A 16,992-nucleotide genomic window follows, 5' to 3' on the forward strand; every position below is an offset into this window, starting at 1 on the left:
TAAAATCTTAATATAGTGTAGGTCGGTGGCGAAAATGAGTGAAATCGGTTCAAGAGAATTACCCCAGTATTCATATACTATATAATAGTAATAATATAGGGTGATTCATTTCGATGTTCCCTTATTTAAAGAAAAAAAACAGACAATTCAAATTTAAGAGGGAATGTTTAACATTATTTGGCATTTAATTTTTAAAGATTATCTCTTTCAAATGTTGGCCGCGGCTACATCTCAGATGGTCCATCCGTGGAGTCCAATTTTCGATGACTTCGAGCATTTCGACTGGTAACTGTCGAATGACACGCCTGATGCTTTGTTTCACGGTTAGAGAAAGTCTAACGCCGTGATATCATACGATCTTAGCCCAATTCGTTAAATTATCAACTCAATGAAGAGCTCCCAATAAATCAAATGTCGCCGAGATCACGAGCTTCAATTTCAGGCATCAAATAGTCGATTAGTACGCTCAGTAGGCCGATTATGTTGACCATAAGTTGAGAGAAGCGCGCGAAACACATTCTTTACAGAACATGAAGTGAATTTTCGTAATAAAGTTGAACAATTTGTAAACGTTGTTCAGGAGAAAGCCTTTCCAAGATGAAATGCTTGACACGAAACACCCGTCATCTGTCAAAAAATTGGTTGGCAAATATCTCCCTTGCGCCTTTTTGCTCTTTATTCAATGCTTTATAAAATGTGCAACTTCATAATACCGCCCTCGTAGAAGCCCCTTCCTCCTTAATGGCGAAAAACTGGGACAGCCACTTTTCACAAGCCTCTTTTGAGGTCAACTTTGGCCATAAGGGAGGAGCTCATAGTGGATGATTTCCTTTCAATCCCACCAAACACACAGCAAAACCTTCCCGGCCGTCAATCCCGGCTTGGCCACTGTTTTGGACCACTGTTTCAGTTTCGCTTGATATTGTCGTATGTGATCAGAAGGTCTATTTGCGTCAAATCATGCGGCACCCAAACATCAAGCTTTTTGTGTATCCAGCCTTCTGCAGATGGTTTAAAATGGTTTGGTGACAAAATTCCATTTCCTGGGCGATGTCACGAGATGCCACACGCCGGTCTAACTCGATGTTTTCCATGATTTGATCGGTATTCGTCGTCACAGGTCTTCCGCCGGCTGGTTTATCCATGGTGTCGTTTTCACCCGCTCTGAATCGTCGAAACCATTGCTCCGCAGTTCGAAGTAATAGAGTACCATCCCCCAAAACACCATTAACCTTACGAAACGTTTCTCTAGTGGATTTGCCTTTAACGAAGGAAAACTTTAAAATAGCGCGGATTTCGGCGTTAGTGAACTCCATGTTTACATGTACATATATAACTGTTGAACGCAATATCCAAACTAATCATGCATAGATACGAGTTCTGTAGCGCTTTATACATAGCCGCGAAATTCAAGATTCAAAAATGCGGAAGGGAGATATTTTCCAACCTACCAACCAATATATTCTTTTATAATAAATAATTGGCTTTATTTGGACAAATTTGGAGAAAGTTCGGGTGCACTCTTGAGATCAAGTAGGATTGTGGCATAATGACGGCTAGTGACGTGCTATATGCATAATGACGGCTAGTGACGTGCTATATGTATATGTTATTTAAAGCTCCTCTAAAGCAAAGTGCACAGAATCGAATTAAATCTAAAAATGCCCCTAAATAAAATTTTAATCGAGATTATTGTGAAAGTGACTTAAAGATAATAAGCTGTTGGTCAGAAGTTCTACTTCATAAATTCCATTATGCCAAAGCAATTCGTTTCGGTTTGTTGGCTAACCATTATTAAGGTAACAACTCGTAGACATTTTTTGTTAAACCATATGAATACATAGTATCTTTCGGGACTAAAAGGAAGTACGCAAACACTGTTCTACACATAGCATTAAGGCTGCAAAGCACTTTCTCCTTGTCAATGAGTATTTTGTGAAAGGGTGCCTAATAATACTTTTCCATTCCAAATTTCACGCTCAGTTAAACAGCCTATGTAAACCAGCGTTTGCGTTTATTCATACGAGTATACATATGTACAAATGTATGTGGGCTCGAAGTCCACTGAGCAAACATAGGTCATACAAATATCCAATTTCATTTCATGCGAAAAGAAAAATATATAAAAATGCTCGCTTTATTAAATTTTGTTCTCTTATTTATTCTTTTGATAATTTATTGTTGTTGTTTTTGTATGTGGACAAAATATGTGAACGAAATTCGATCCGCGCATCAAATGTGTCCTCATCTGCATCAAAATGGATTTATTTGCGCCACTTCTTTTGCGCGTTTTTTGGCAAACACAACTTTATTTGGGTTCGCCGTTTTCGATTCATTAACTTTCCAATGTTTGAGGTCGTACCACGATCTGCGAATCGTCATGCTCATGTTATGGCCTGAGTTTAATTCGAAAAGGGCAAACCTGCACGCAACTAATCACATCTTCGATTGAACCATGAACAATACAAAGTCACACACATACATACACATATATGTACATAAGTACGTATTTTTATGGACTTAATTTCATCAAAATTTCTGTTACGAATTTGGGAGCAATCCCAATCTCATCTTGAAGTCATGCACGCGGTTATCTGGAGCATTTAGTACTAAACTTAACACTTCTCTCCATTCAAACTGCCAACATATGTACATACATAGATGCTTAAACATCGGCGCAGTCAAAGGATAGCGCTTTCGAGAATGTGTCATGTTCTTATTAGTTTAATTTGAATGTTGCTGACATTTTGACATCTTGCTGTTATTGTCGCTGATGTTGTCACCAACATTATCGGCCCTATTCCCGTTGTCGTTGTCGTTTTAATTGTCGTTTCGTTTCAAAATTCATATTCTTGAAGTGAAACGTAACACCAAAGAAATATATATATAGTATACTTTAAAGACTTTTCGAAAAACTTTGGCATATAAAGGGTATATTTCCATTTCAGAAATTAAAATTTAAAACTGTTTCCGATTTGGAATTTTCATCTTCATTTCAAATATTCCTTCAAACAACCGCGTTTCCAAGTCCCTCTCAATTATAGCAACGACAAATAACGACTGTTTCTATGTCGTTTCTATATTCTTTTCAAATTGGGGAATCTCAATTTATTTTCGATAAATGTCGAAAACGCCAACAGGAATGCCAAATAGGCGTTCTATGTCGTCATTTTGTGGGCGTGGCAGTGGTACGTTTTCGCCCATCTATAATATAAACCTTCTTATGGTGTCAATGAGCACATGTACTGAGTTTCATTAAGATATCTCTTTACTTAAGTTATAGCTTATGCAGGCATCCGGACTCTATTCATCACCCTGATCGTTTTGGTAAATAAAACTCTCTATAATAACTCGTTTAGTTTTAGGACTTACAAACAACACAAACAACTGTTAGGTAAAGAGAATTATTATACTCTCTGTGAACATGTTGCGAGAGTATACAATTTTTGCTTTGCAAAAAATCCATGAATGAAGATATCTACAGTAGGTATTAGCTAAAAGCCGTACAATTAAATATGAAATTAAAATGTAAGCATTTTGATTATTTGTAAAAAAATATGAAACGGTCTTATTTTCTTCCTTTGGGAGTCGTAGAAACCTAAAAGATATATGCAAAAAATTTAAGCGTCTTATTACAGATATACAGATGATGACAGCTATATTTCCGATTATGAAATTTGTGTATTTTTTATCGGTGGTGTTGCATTAGACTTTCGCCATTGGGTTTCGAGAAGTGTTTCAATGAATTTATTATCTATACGCCGCATGCGCTCAAGTAGCTTTTGTTCTTTAGCTAATTGTAGGTGGACACCATCACACGAACATGGCGTTTTCGAAATTTTCTTTGGCGTCACCGCGGAAGCCGGCATCTGTTTTTCGATTACAATAGCTGAAGCCCTCTGGCAACGGCCTTCAATGCCCAGTTTGTTCAGTTTTAGCCAAATAGCGTCTAGGCGTTCGGTTACGTACTCCTTTAGCTGTAGCATTTGACATTTGTTGACCTTTGCATCGATTATATCTTGTATTTCATTTAGAGCTTTCATAAAGCTGCTATGCACACGGTCCAATTCGCCACGACACCATTCAAACTCCAATTGTACAACGTTGATTAGATGAGAATTGTCAAATGTTTCGTCCACCCGTTTGATTAGTGCACATACCTCACCCTCAAGCACACATAATTTCTTTTCCATAGCATGGTAAGCTTTCAAGATCGGATGGCACATGCGCATCAATATAGTCTTCAAAAAATTCGATCTGGCCAATGTCTCACAAGCGATTTTGATATCTGGATCCATTGTACTACACAGATCCTCGCATAATTCATAGTAATCGTCATCGTCGAACCGACATGGTTCTAGTGTTTCGAACCTTTTTAAAAAGCGACGAATGCCAATCAAATGCTCACTCAATTTTTCCTCGGTCTCATTTAGCTGCTTCTCCAACTCGTCTATATTGTCAAATTTCTCTAAAATCACATCGAAATTCTCCTCCTTGAAAATAATGGGCGATATAGAGCTCGTGTTCAAAAGTTTCTCTATTTGCTTGGCTTCATAGCCGCTTATTGACACTTTCTCGTTTTCACAATTTAACTTTTTCAATAGAAGATCCAACAAGCTGTGCAGTACCATTGTATTGACACTGGTCAACTGCTCTCCTCCAAGCGCCATATTCGCCAATTGTTGCAAGGTGAAGTGTCCCGTTGGAAGAGAACCCATTAGCCCGTTACTCAAAAAGCGTGTGAAAATATATATTATTTACAGAAATATGCATGACAACTTAATAAAATTTTCTTCCTAAAATGTCTTTCACAAATTGCTAGAGTGAATGTCTCTATTATGATAAGATTGAAGAAATCACAAAATAGTGAGCCATTTTGTCTGAAATCTCTTTTGGTATCGATACTCTTTTCACACGTATTTTCCAGAATTTGTCGCAAGTTGAATATCTGGTCATTTCGGCCTCATTATTTATTTTGTCTGCAAATGCGTATCGCTTCCCTCTTCAGCTCTCGGTATCTATCCCTACCTGCTAGTGTCGCAACGTTGCGAGGTAGGCAGCCACTTTCTCTCCACTATGAGACGGTAATCCTCGTCAGACCAGCTGTTCTTTCAACATTTTCGAAAGCTAGTAGTTGTGATTCCTCTTGGAGTTCATCAGTTATTAATATATGGACTATTTACAGTAGAAAGGCAAAAAGTTCTTAAGATAAGATTAAGAATAGGATCGACAGGGAAGTATGTCTAGGTCTACTTACAGAACTTCCTCGATATTTTAGCATTATTTGAAAAGAAAGTAAAGTAATATTGCCTTGGATTTTACTGTTTAAAGAATTAACAATATTGAAAAATAGTGTTGTTTTAAAATTTTGTCTAAATTGAAGAATAAATAATCCAATATATATTGATAAAAGTTTTTATGGAGCACTGTCATGGCACCTAAAGCGCAATTCACTCTGGAGGAATTGACCAAAATTGCTTTAGGCGCCCCAGAATTGACCAGCACGAGTGTCCATGTACTTCATAGTCTCATTAACACGATTCTCAAAAAACTCGATTGCCAGAATGATATTGTTTCGATTTCTGGCGTAGAATCCGATTGCTTGGCTGGGCTGTTACACAAATCCAAATCGGCACCCATTACCATGGACGATAAACAAATATCAATCATTGGACCGAAATTGTATGCTATAACAGAGATGGAAAGATCAATCGACGAAGTGAAATCCAAGCTCGATAACCATATACAAACTGCTCGAAAGTTTGGGCACTTGTCACAAATGAAATATGACCTAAAAGACTGGGAGAACTTTAAAGCTAACGCTGACAGTACGTGCATTCCATGTGTTGAAGAGAACACCTTTGCGTGCTTTATGATTGGGAATATTGATTTTCTGAAAAAGCTTCAGCGACGTATAGCTGAACCTATGGTATTGAATCTGTTTGAATTTGAGCAAGAGATCAAACATCTCAGTGAAGATATGAACGAGTTGATCGCCAATGCTTCAGCCAATTTGGAGAAACTAGCTTTGATTGAAGGTGCCCTTCGTGCAGTTGAGGACCTTAAAGACCAGATTGAACAGCATAATTTGAGATTTTTGGGCACCATGGAGGAAGTGCAAGATATCTTGGACTTCAAGTTAGATAAATTGCAGATTCCGGCACTTAAGCGATACATTACCATCAACCTACACCGCGTTGAAGCACGCATAGCGCTCATACAAAATAAGGTCGACTGTCCCAAGCCACCAGGCATCATCAGTAGCGGTCTGCGTTGTTTATCCTGTGGCGATCGTCAGGTTTGTGCTGAGAAAGGCGTCCATAGGATGAGTCTGCTACCGGATGCACACGCCGTCATGACAGCGCGTTTGCCGAAAGTGTGCAAATGTACGAAAAAATCCATAAACCTGGCTGAAAACAGACGGCAAAGCGTCTTGAATCCAAATGTGATTCCTGAGCAGATTAAGAAAATGAAAGCAGCTTCAGAAGTGCCTACTGCAAGTGTTTATATAGACGACTGTAAAGCGATTTGTATTGAAAACTTCAGTTTATTCGAAGGCACCGATGGGAATTTGTATCGCAAAGGTTAAGAACTCTCACAGTTCTTAACCTTTATGCACAATACACGCCATATATTCGTATGTGTATATGTACAGTTATTTATTAAAAATATTATCGAAATATATAACATTTATTTTCCTATCAAGTATCTGTATGGTGTCTTGTAGAGATAGAGTCCTGCGTCCAACAGTTAGTGTACAACTAATGTCGAAAATTATTTGTTTGTTAAATGTAGTTGTATCAAAATTAGTTAAACCTCTAATTTTAGTATTAGTTAAATCTCCGCCATGCAAACATGTCACACCCATTAGTCTATTTCACTTGACACTTCGTATAGTATATCTCGTGTAATAAGTGAGATATTTCATTAAAAGTGGTGAATATATGTACATCCTACTCCAGGACCTCAACTATGTAATCTGGCCATAACTAGCGCACATAGATGTAAATTCTGCTGTCTCTGTGACATTATGACTTAAAGCTTGAGTAGCTGTGAGCAAAAAGTAAAGTAGCCAACTGGAATAGATTGTGTCGGGAAATAACACGCTTTAGAAGAAAAAAGTGTACTTAACAGTTTTATGCAGGATACCCTGGAATATCCGTTTATAACTTCTCGGCATGTTCAGGAAATAGACATGTTGTGGCTGTTCTTGAAAATTCTTTAGGACTGTCCCAGCTTTCTTTCTTATGTAGCATATTGCATACTTCATTATTTTTTTCCAATTCGATCAAGTATGTATGTACTTCTTCAACGCTTATCTGCAGCTCTTCTATGTTCTGGAAGGACATTTTTATACTCTCGCAACAAATGTTGCTAAAGAGAGTATTATTGTTTTGTTCACATAACGGTTGTTTGTAACACCCAAAACTAAACGAGTTAGATATAGGGTTATATATATCCAAGTGATGAGGGTGAAGAGTGGAGTTCAAATCCGAATGTCTGTCTGTCCGTCCGTCCGTCCGTCCCTCTGTGCAAGCTGTAACATGTGTAAAAATTAAGATATCTTGATGAAACTTGGCACACTTATTTCTTGGCACCATAGAAAGGTTGCTTTCGAAAATGAGCAAAATCGGACCACTGCCACGCCCACAAAATGGCGAAAACCGAAAACACATAAAGTGCCATAACTAAGCCATAAATAAAGCTATTGAAATAAAATTTGGTATGAAGGATCGCACTATGAAGGGGCATATTTGGATGTAATTTTTTTGGGGAAGTGGGCGTGACCCCGCCCCCTACTAAGTTTTTTGTACATATATCGCAAACCAATAGAGCTATATAAACCAAACTTTCTGCAGTCGTTTTTTTAGCCCCTTCTTAATACAGTCCAAAAGTGAAAGAATTCGGATCATAACCACGCCCACCTCCCATACAAAAGTTAGGTTGAAAATTACTAAAAGTGGGTTAACTCTCTAACGAAAAACGTCAGAAATATTAAATTTCACATAGGAAATGGCAGATGAAAGCAGCACTCAGATTTTTTTACAAAATGGAAAATGGTCGTGGCGTCGCCCACTTATGGATCAACAACCATATCTCAGGAACTACTCGACCGATTTCAATGAAACTTGGTCTGTAATAGTTTTCTTACATCCCAATGATATGTTGTGAAAATAGGCCAAATCGCTTTACAACCACGCCTACTTCCTATATACCAGAACTTTGAAGACAATCTGAATCGTTTACTTAACAATATATAAAGTAAGCACTAGTGAAGATAGCGGTGCAGACTTTTGCACAAATACTATGTTTATAGTGTGGCAGCCCCATTCTAAAAATCGCCGAAATCGGACCATAGGTTTTTAAGACCCCATATATCGAACACGAGGACCTCGGTGCTTCTAACCTAATATTATGTTTTCCAACTTTCAATGGACTTTATACAATATATATGACGAATATGTGGGTCAAATTGTGCATTATATAATATAAGTATGTATGTGATTGGCGTTGCAACCGTTTAGCCGGTTATAGCCGAATCGACGATAGTGCGCCACCTCTCTCTCTCCTTCGCAGTTCGGCGCCAGTTGGAGATCCCAAGTGTAACCAGGTCGCTCTCCACCTGGTCCCTCCAACGGAGTGGAGGCCTTCCTCTTCCTCGGCTTCCTCCGGCGGGTACTGCATCGAACACTTTTAGGGCTGGAGTGTTTTCGTCCATTCGGACAACATGACCTAGCCTGCGTAGCCGCAGTCTTTTTATTCGCTGAACTATGTCAATGTCGTCGTTTAACTCGTACAGCTCATCGTTATATCGTCTGCGGTATTCGCCGTTGCCAATGTTCTGAGGACCATAAATCTTGCGCAAAATTTTCCTCTCGAAAACTCCTAGTGTCGTCTCATCTGATGTTGACATCGTCCAAGCTTCTGCACCGTAAAGCAGGACGGGAATGATAAGCGACTTGTAGAGCTTGATTTTGGTTCGTCGAGAGAGGACTTTACTGTTCAATTGCCTACTCAGTCCAAAGTAGCACCTGTTGGCAAGAGTTATTCTGCGCTGGATTTCGAGGCTGACATTGTTCGTGTTGTTGATGCTGGTTCCCAGATATACGAAATTATCTACGACCTCGAAGTTATGACTGTCAACAGTGACGTGGGAGCCAAGACGCGAATGCGCCGACTGTTTGCTTGATGACAGGAGATATTTCGTCTTGTCCTCATTCACCTCCAGACCCATTCGCTTCGCCTCCTTATCCATGCGGGAAAAAGCAGAACAAACGGCGCGGTTGTTGCTTCCGATGATATCAATATCATCGGCGTACGCCAGGAGCTGTACACTCTTGTAGAAGATTGTACCTTCTCGGTTTAGCTCTGCAGCTCTTATAATTTTCTCCAGCGTCAAGTTAAAGAAATCACACGAGAGTGAGTCACCTTGTCTGAAACCTCGTCTGGTATCGAACGGCTCGGAGAGGTCCTTCCCGATCCTGACGGAGCTTTTGGTGTTGCTCAACGTCAGCTTACACAGCCGTATTAGTTTTGCGGGGATACCAAATTCAGACATCGCGGCATAAAGGCAGCTCCTTTTCGTGCTGTCGAAAGCAGCTTTAAAGTCGACAAAGAGATGGTGTGTGTCGATCCTATTTTCACGGGTCTTCTCCAAAATTTGGCGCATGGTGAATATCTGGTCCGTTGTTGATTTTCGAGGTCTAAAGCCACACTGATAAGGTCCAATCAGTTTGTTGACGGTGGGCTTTAGTCTTTCACACAATACGCTCGATAGAACCTTGTATGCGATATTTAGGAGGCTGATCCCACGGTAATTGGCGCAAATTGTGGGGTCTCCCTTTTTGTGTATTGGGCAGAGTACACTGAGATTCCAATCGTCAGGCATGCTTTCTTCCGACCATATTCTTCAAAGAAGCTGATGCATGCACCTTATCAGTTCTTCGCCGCCGTATTTGAATAGTTCTGCCGGTAATCTATCGGCCCCCGCTGCTTTGTTGTTCTTCAAGCGGGTAATTGCTATTCGAATTTCTTCATGGTCGGGTAATGGAACATCTGTTCCATCGTCGTCGATTGGTGGATCGGGTTCGCCATCTCCTGGTGTTGTACTCTCACTGCCATTCAGCAGGTCGGAAAAGTGTTCCCTCCATAATCCCAGTATGCCCTGGACATCGGTTACCAGATTACCACCTTGGTCTCTACATGAGGATGCTCCGGTCTTGAAACCTTCGTTAAGTCGCTTCATTTTTTCATAAAATTTTCGAGCATTACCTCTGTCTGCCAGCTTGTCAAGCTCTTCGTACTCACGCATTTCGGCCTCTTTCTTTTTTTGTCTGCAGATGCGTCTCGATTCCCTCTTCAGCTCTCGGTATCTATCCCATCCCGCACGTGTTGTGGTCGTTTGCAACGTTGCGAGGTAGGCAGTCTGTTTTCTCTCCGCTGCGAGGCGGCACTCCTCATCGTACCAGCTTGTTTTTTTCGGCTGCAGCGGTACGCAGTGAGTTTGAGATGCCGTTCCACAGTTCCCTTATACCGAGATGATGATGATTGCTCTCAGAGATCAGGAGTGCAAGTCGAGTAGAGTATTTCGTGGCTGTCTGCTGCGATTGCAGCTTTTCGACGTCGAACCTTCCTTGTGTTTGTTGACGGGCATTCTTTGCTGCACAGAGGCGGGTGCGTATCTTCGCTGCGACCAGATAATGGTCCGAGTCTATATTTGGACCTCGGAGCGTACGCACGTCTAAAACACAGGAGACATGTCTTCCGTCTATCACAACGTGATCGATTTGGTTCCGTGTTTCGATCAGGAGACAGCCAAGTAGCTTGATGTATTTTCTTATGCTGGAATCTGGTACTACAGACGACCATATTTCGGGCCCCAGCGAAGTCGATCAGCCTCAGGCCGTTTGGCGATGTTTCGTCATGGAGGCTGAATTTTCCGACTGTTGTGCCAAAGACACCTTCTTTACCCACCCTGGCGTTAAAATCGCCAAGAACGACTTTAACATCGTGGCGGGGGCAGCGCTCATAGGTGCGTTCTAGGCGCTCATAGAAAGCATCTTTGGTCACATCGTCCTTCTCTTCCGTTAGGGCGTGGGCGGAAATCAGCGATATGTTGAAGAACCTCGCTTTGATGCGGATTGTGGCTAGACGTTCATCCACCAGGGTGAATGCCAGGACTCTGCGACGGAGTCTCTCTCCCACCACAAATCCAACACCAAATTTGCGCTTTTTATGTGGTGGGTCCCAAGGCCTACGCACAACCGCATAAGCGGGCTTCGCCTTCTCACTTTAGCTCGCCTTCAAACGGATGTCTGTTGGCTACCCAGAGGATACTTGGTCTAAAACCGGAAGTCGTGAGCTGCTTGAATCATGTGGTGAAGAATCGTTTCTGGCCACTCCCAAGTGAATGACAATCAAAAACTTTCCTCACTTGCATGAACTTCTACACATGATCCCATCCTTAAATAAATAAATTGCGAGAGTATAAAATGTTCGGTTACACCCGAACTTAGCCCTTCCTTACTTGTTTATAGTTTTTTTAATAATTCGAATTCATTTTAATGTTTAATCATGACTATATACTCGCATATAGATATTAAGCAAAGATACATATGGATCAATTTCTATAATTAACCGATATAATCGGAAATATGTATGCATGATAGAAAAGATGGGTGAAAATCTTAAAATTAATTAGTTGGAGCTACTCTAACCTATTTTATGTAAGTGCTGAAGTAATTTATTGATCGTAATCTCTTTGTTTTAAACATTCATCTTATTTCATTAAAATATCTTACAAGGTTGTTATCAGAGATTGGAGCGGCTCTAATATGCATATGCGACACCTTAAGGATAACACCAACTACCACACTAAATATCATCCAGCACGCGGCACCTCTAGATCTAGCCGAAAGATGCATTGCGGCTAGGGCGATATCAGACTCAAAGAGGCTGGTTACATTTCATTACATATCTTCACATTAACCGATCCTATAAAGGTGTGGTAGTAATCGGATTTCGTACCACACTTACGTAATAACTCTACGATGCTTCCGATATTTTTCTTCACATTTCGAGTTTGATACTTTTAAAAGCTCTAAAGACAACTTTCACAACATTTTGTTGAGTCAAATCCACCAACAAAATATCTGAATTGACAACACTGTACACCTGTCTGTTCGGTTCGGTTTGAAAATGTAAACAAATTTATATTTTGGGCAATTTTTTGTGCTTGAACATAAGTTCGTGGTTAGTAAAATTAAATAACTTTACAAAAGCCCTAAATACCAAATTCAAGACGTATTTGTTGGTGGAAATTCGACGAGATGGCAACAACATATATTGAATTAACGCTGCGCGAGCTATTGCAAATCGCTTTGGGTAATCCGGAAATTTCCAGTACTCACTTATCTCTGCTACAGAGTTTCTTTGATATACTGCTAAAGAAGTTAGATTCGCGCACTGAAAAGATTGAAATCGTCGGCAAGATGAGCACCTGCATGCAGGACATTCTTAGAGAAAGTCGTATATCACCTTATCCATTTGATTGCGCCAAAGTCCAAATATTTGCTGAGAACTTGGCAAAAGTGGAACAGCTCAAAGAACGTGTTGTTGCACTAGAGAATAAACTAATGGCACACTTTAAGCAAATATTAAACGACGAAGGCAAGCAAAGCTTGCACTACAGCACCAACAATTTCGAAAGGTTTGCCCAGGCTTGCGAGAGCTTTTGTATACGTCCTGAAGCCGAAGACGCACTTGCCTGTAAATTAGTAACAAATCCACAATTCATAGTACATTTGATTGATAGCGCCATATCGCCGCTACTCCGCGAAATGGATGACAAGCGAAAAAGACTTGCGGATCTGCATGCGAAGTTTGTGGATTTAAAGGATCGTTTGAATAAGGCGCTTACTGCATTAAAAGAGAATTACAAACGCTGCATCTTCATCGAAAAATTACGAACAGATTTTGAAAATGTTAAGGCCACACTTGAGAAGACAACGAGTGAGATACACAATATGCTGTTGGCTAAATTGGATAAAACAGAGTTGACTTTTATTAAAAGAAAATTCCATGACCAACTTAGAAGCGTAGAGACAGATTGGAATAAACTGAAAACTTTACTTAAGAGAGAAGTGGAAGTTAAGAAAGATATCGGCCCACACCAATGTATTTCATGTTTGGGACCGATCCACTGCACCAGGGAGCCAGCTAAACCGAAACCTTTAGAAAAATGTGCAGAGAAGAAAAACAATGAAACACGAAAGGAAAAGAAACTTTCAAAAATAAAAACATGTGCAAAGGTACACCTAGATAGCCTATAAAAGCCTCCGAAGACAAATTTAAATTTGGAAAATATATTTTAGCGTATTTGTACGCAATATCCATATCATATAGCATCAGGATAACGAAATTGTGTTATATATAAACATTTTATGAATGCTTTGCAATAAAACCTAGAAGAGAAAGCTGTAGAGACGTATTACTTACTATCTATTTATATACCGTTATCAGATGATTTGTCTCCTCATTTTCAATTACTACTGAGATTTTGTTTCCTTAAAGGGGGTCAAAAAAGTTTTCACAAAGTTTTAACTGAACGTTCTTCCTTAATTATGTTAATGAAACCCCGGATAGCTTGACTTACAGCGAGTTTCAAGGAGAATACTGACAATAAGGTGCATCTATAGAATATTACCTATGATTTTGTCTTTGCATATTCATACAAATATTATGTCATAAACTTTGCCTTACACTTTAAGCGGTAACTGAGTATGTATACCTATGCATTTGGCCACCACAGTCATACTAGATGATGCAGATTATTAAGAGGACACTCAATTTACTTTCTTTTTCTTCATTTTTCTCGTATTTTTTTGTCGTTTACGTGTTCGGATATATAGCTTCCTTTCAATTTCTCTGCCACCACTGATTTTACCGCACACGACAAACGTTCAGTCTTAAGACTGTATCCGCATCTACCGCAACTGATAAACTAAATTAGGATGCAGAACAATTTTGCACTTCCTTCATAGCATCCAGTAAAATTGAAGAGAGAATTAATATAAGAACTATTTAAGTAATGCATGTGAATTTACCCAGTTTTATCTTCAATAAATTAATTTCTTCGACAGGCCATTGAAACGATTGCGATTAAAAATTTAATAAGGCAAATTTAAAATAATGTTCAAATCATATTCATGTAGATATGTATGTGGGAAAACTATATATATAGATAATTAAACATGTTATGTTCGGCATTGCCGGTTTTACTTGCAACCAGATATATCATGTTGCGATAGATGGACGACATGTCTCCAGTGTTTTTAATGTGCGTACGCTCCGCGGTCCTAACATCGACTCGGAGTACTATCTTGTAGCAGCTAAGATACGCCCCCGCACCCGCCTCTGTGTAGAAAAGCGCAAACAAAAATAATTAACAAAACATATTTATATTTTAGGTTAAAAGTCCTGAGTTGCTCAATATGAGAAAAATATAATACAAAGCTCCCACGATTTTTAACCAAAAATGTTTGAAGAAATTAACAAAACAAATAGTTTTTTTATTTTTTGAAACAATAACTCCCAACGCAAAATATATTATAAACTGAAAAATCATAAAAATACCCAGAAAGACGAGAAAAAATAGTGGAGGCTAATATAGACCAGCTAGTTGTAAGGCAGGAAGGTTAAAAACATTGTGAGCTGAATAATTAATATGGTCGATTTCATTTTCAAGGGTGTCAAAAAAAAGGTATTCACATAATATAATATTTAGTGAAACCTCGTGCTCTGGCCCATGAAGTTCCCGTTGGAGAGCAGAACGCCAAATTTGGGTTCCTCTTTAAAAACAAACTCATCCAATGAGTGCATGACATTTTTTTCAACCAGGTAATAGGCTAAGTACTTAATCCACTAGTCTATATTAGCCTCAACATGTGTTGGGGATATAACTGAGTTTAATTCCAATCTGAGCTATATTTATTAAACTTTAATCATTAAAAATTAGCAAAAAGTGATCTGTCAATTTATTCATTGTATAATAAATTTTAAATAAAAACGCAAAATTCACTTACTCACAAATAATTATCAGCAACAGTGATTTTACAAAAATCACTATCTCACTACTATTGCTCGCTTATCCGCTGTTGCTGAACGATAAATTCAAACCGATAAAGTTTGTGCGAATATACGACGAAATCGAACGACAATGACGGAGGATTTAACAACTGGAATTCAAGATAACCCACCTTTACCCTACTCTCGTTTTGCAATAATCTTCATCGAGAAAGGAAAATACGATTAATTTCACATAATTTTGCCGTTGTTAGGTTGTTAGTTGAAATTTTTAACACCAGAAGAGGTATTAGTGATTTCGATTACTCCACCGTTTGTTAATTGTAACACTTGTAGCCGCTGACTAGAATCTTTAATCAGAATAGACAGTAAATGTCATCAATAAATATACTACTAATAAAGAGTTTAAACAGAAAGAGTTTACTTTGACAATTACCTCATTATATTAAATATTATACCCAAAAACCAAACGAAATAATACGTGAGTCCTTAATTATTGCAAATTGCGGTAGCATTTAATTCATATTAAAATTTGACGTTGCAATTAATAAATAATCCGAAATGGCAGTCATCTATTTGCGGTAAGTAATCAACCAAAGCCTCGACGTTCCACTTGGAAGCCAACCAAAAAGTAATTCCACTAATAGTACAAACCATATACATACATACATACATTCATATGCACATATGTATGTGTGTATATTTATATATATTTGCACATATTGCGGAAGCTCTTTTTTCTATTGTTGCCCATTTCAAGCAGCTCATATGTCTGTAAGCAGGCATGTCCTTTTGCCTAGGTTTGCTTGCTCTTGCAGCGCGAAATCATGCATGCACACGCTCACTGCCACGTCACACATACTCTCAGCTCATGTATGGTTGCATTTATGCATGTGACGTTGTGTTGTTGTAATGTAATCCAACAACTCGCTGCTTAGCGCAATGGGTTTGCCCGCTGCGGGCCCATTCGACTCCAACCTGTGCTGTGTTTCTGGCACAGAAAGCGAATACGAGCACTCGCATTGTTGGATTGCGCCCTATTAGGCCCCGCTCGTCTGGCAGCCGCCACATGCAAGTCGCTCGGTTTTCCGTTCTGTTGACATTATTGGCAACAAAACATGCCTGCCACTCACCTTCCCCTCCTCTCACCATCGCCAATCGCAGCGCCTTATTTCCGCATATCCTCTGTCACAGCGCCATTCGCTTTCATTTCTACTGTCCTCCGTACCGTTGTTGTTGTCCTTGCATTTCGTTCCGCTGTTGGCCTAGAATGGCACAGAATCACAAAATCTTTTACTTAAGGTAATCATCGTGTTCTAGTTTTGCATTGATTGCGAAAACATTTTAAAAACTTTCTCGCAAATTTGTGTCACCGCTCTTTGTTGCAAACGATGTTCGAAAGTTGATTTCACTTTCGCTAAATGCCGCCACATGCTGCAGCTGGAATATTTATAAGGCCAATTTGGACATCGGTGGCCCAAACGCGCCGAACAAAACACTCGTAATTAAAGTTTGGAGAGTGTTTGCATGGAATTGGCGCAATCGTGTCCAACACAAGCACAAAAGTTTTCTTGTCTTTTCGGCGAACAATACCCAACATTCGAGCATACGCCAGTCGGCACATAAGGTCCCGCTGGTGGCCAACAGTCATTCCAACTTTCAATTCACTTTATTACTTCATATGGCATATTACATGCGCTGAATTATTGAAGACAATTGCTCCCTTGACAGTCTGCCATTGAAGGCCCGACTGTTGCGACTTGCCACTCCTGTCCGAAGCACTGTGTATCACTTACACAAGTAATTGGCCGCTTCTCTTTTGCGCTTACTTGCTCTCTTGCTGGGAGGCAGGCAGTTCGTCAGCCCAGCGCACAGTGCTGCTTCAAGGTCACAGTTGTCAGTGAATTC

The 16,992-nt window shown here is 39.5% G+C and overlaps 3 protein-coding genes across 3 annotated transcripts; 2 read left to right on the top strand and 1 right to left on the bottom strand.

The window, feature by feature from the left end:
- Positions 1-3,550: 3,550 nt before the first annotated feature.
- LOC105211600 (uncharacterized) lies at positions 3,551-4,822 on the bottom strand. Its single transcript, XM_011183117.3, has one exon. It carries the CDS (start codon positions 4,716-4,718, stop codon positions 3,669-3,671), a length of 1,050 nt encoding a protein of 349 aa, XP_011181419.2. The 5' UTR covers positions 4,719-4,822; the 3' UTR covers positions 3,551-3,668.
- A 481-nt stretch (positions 4,823-5,303) lies between these two features.
- On the top strand, positions 5,304-6,705 carry LOC105211554 (uncharacterized). Its single transcript, XM_011183052.3, has one exon. It carries the CDS (start codon positions 5,432-5,434, stop codon positions 6,587-6,589), a length of 1,158 nt encoding a protein of 385 aa, XP_011181354.1. The 5' UTR covers positions 5,304-5,431; the 3' UTR covers positions 6,590-6,705.
- A 5,624-nt stretch (positions 6,706-12,329) lies between these two features.
- On the top strand, positions 12,330-13,331 carry LOC105211601 (uncharacterized). Its single transcript, XM_011183119.2, has one exon. The coding sequence runs from the start codon at positions 12,330-12,332 to the stop codon at positions 13,329-13,331; it is 1,002 nt and encodes a 333-aa protein (XP_011181421.2).
- The last annotated feature ends 3,661 nt before the right edge of the window (positions 13,332-16,992 follow it).

This window comes from Zeugodacus cucurbitae, chromosome 4 (assembly GCF_028554725.1).
Source record: "Zeugodacus cucurbitae isolate PBARC_wt_2022May chromosome 4, idZeuCucr1.2, whole genome shotgun sequence".
Taxonomy (NCBI): domain Eukaryota; kingdom Metazoa; phylum Arthropoda; class Insecta; order Diptera; family Tephritidae; genus Zeugodacus; species Zeugodacus cucurbitae.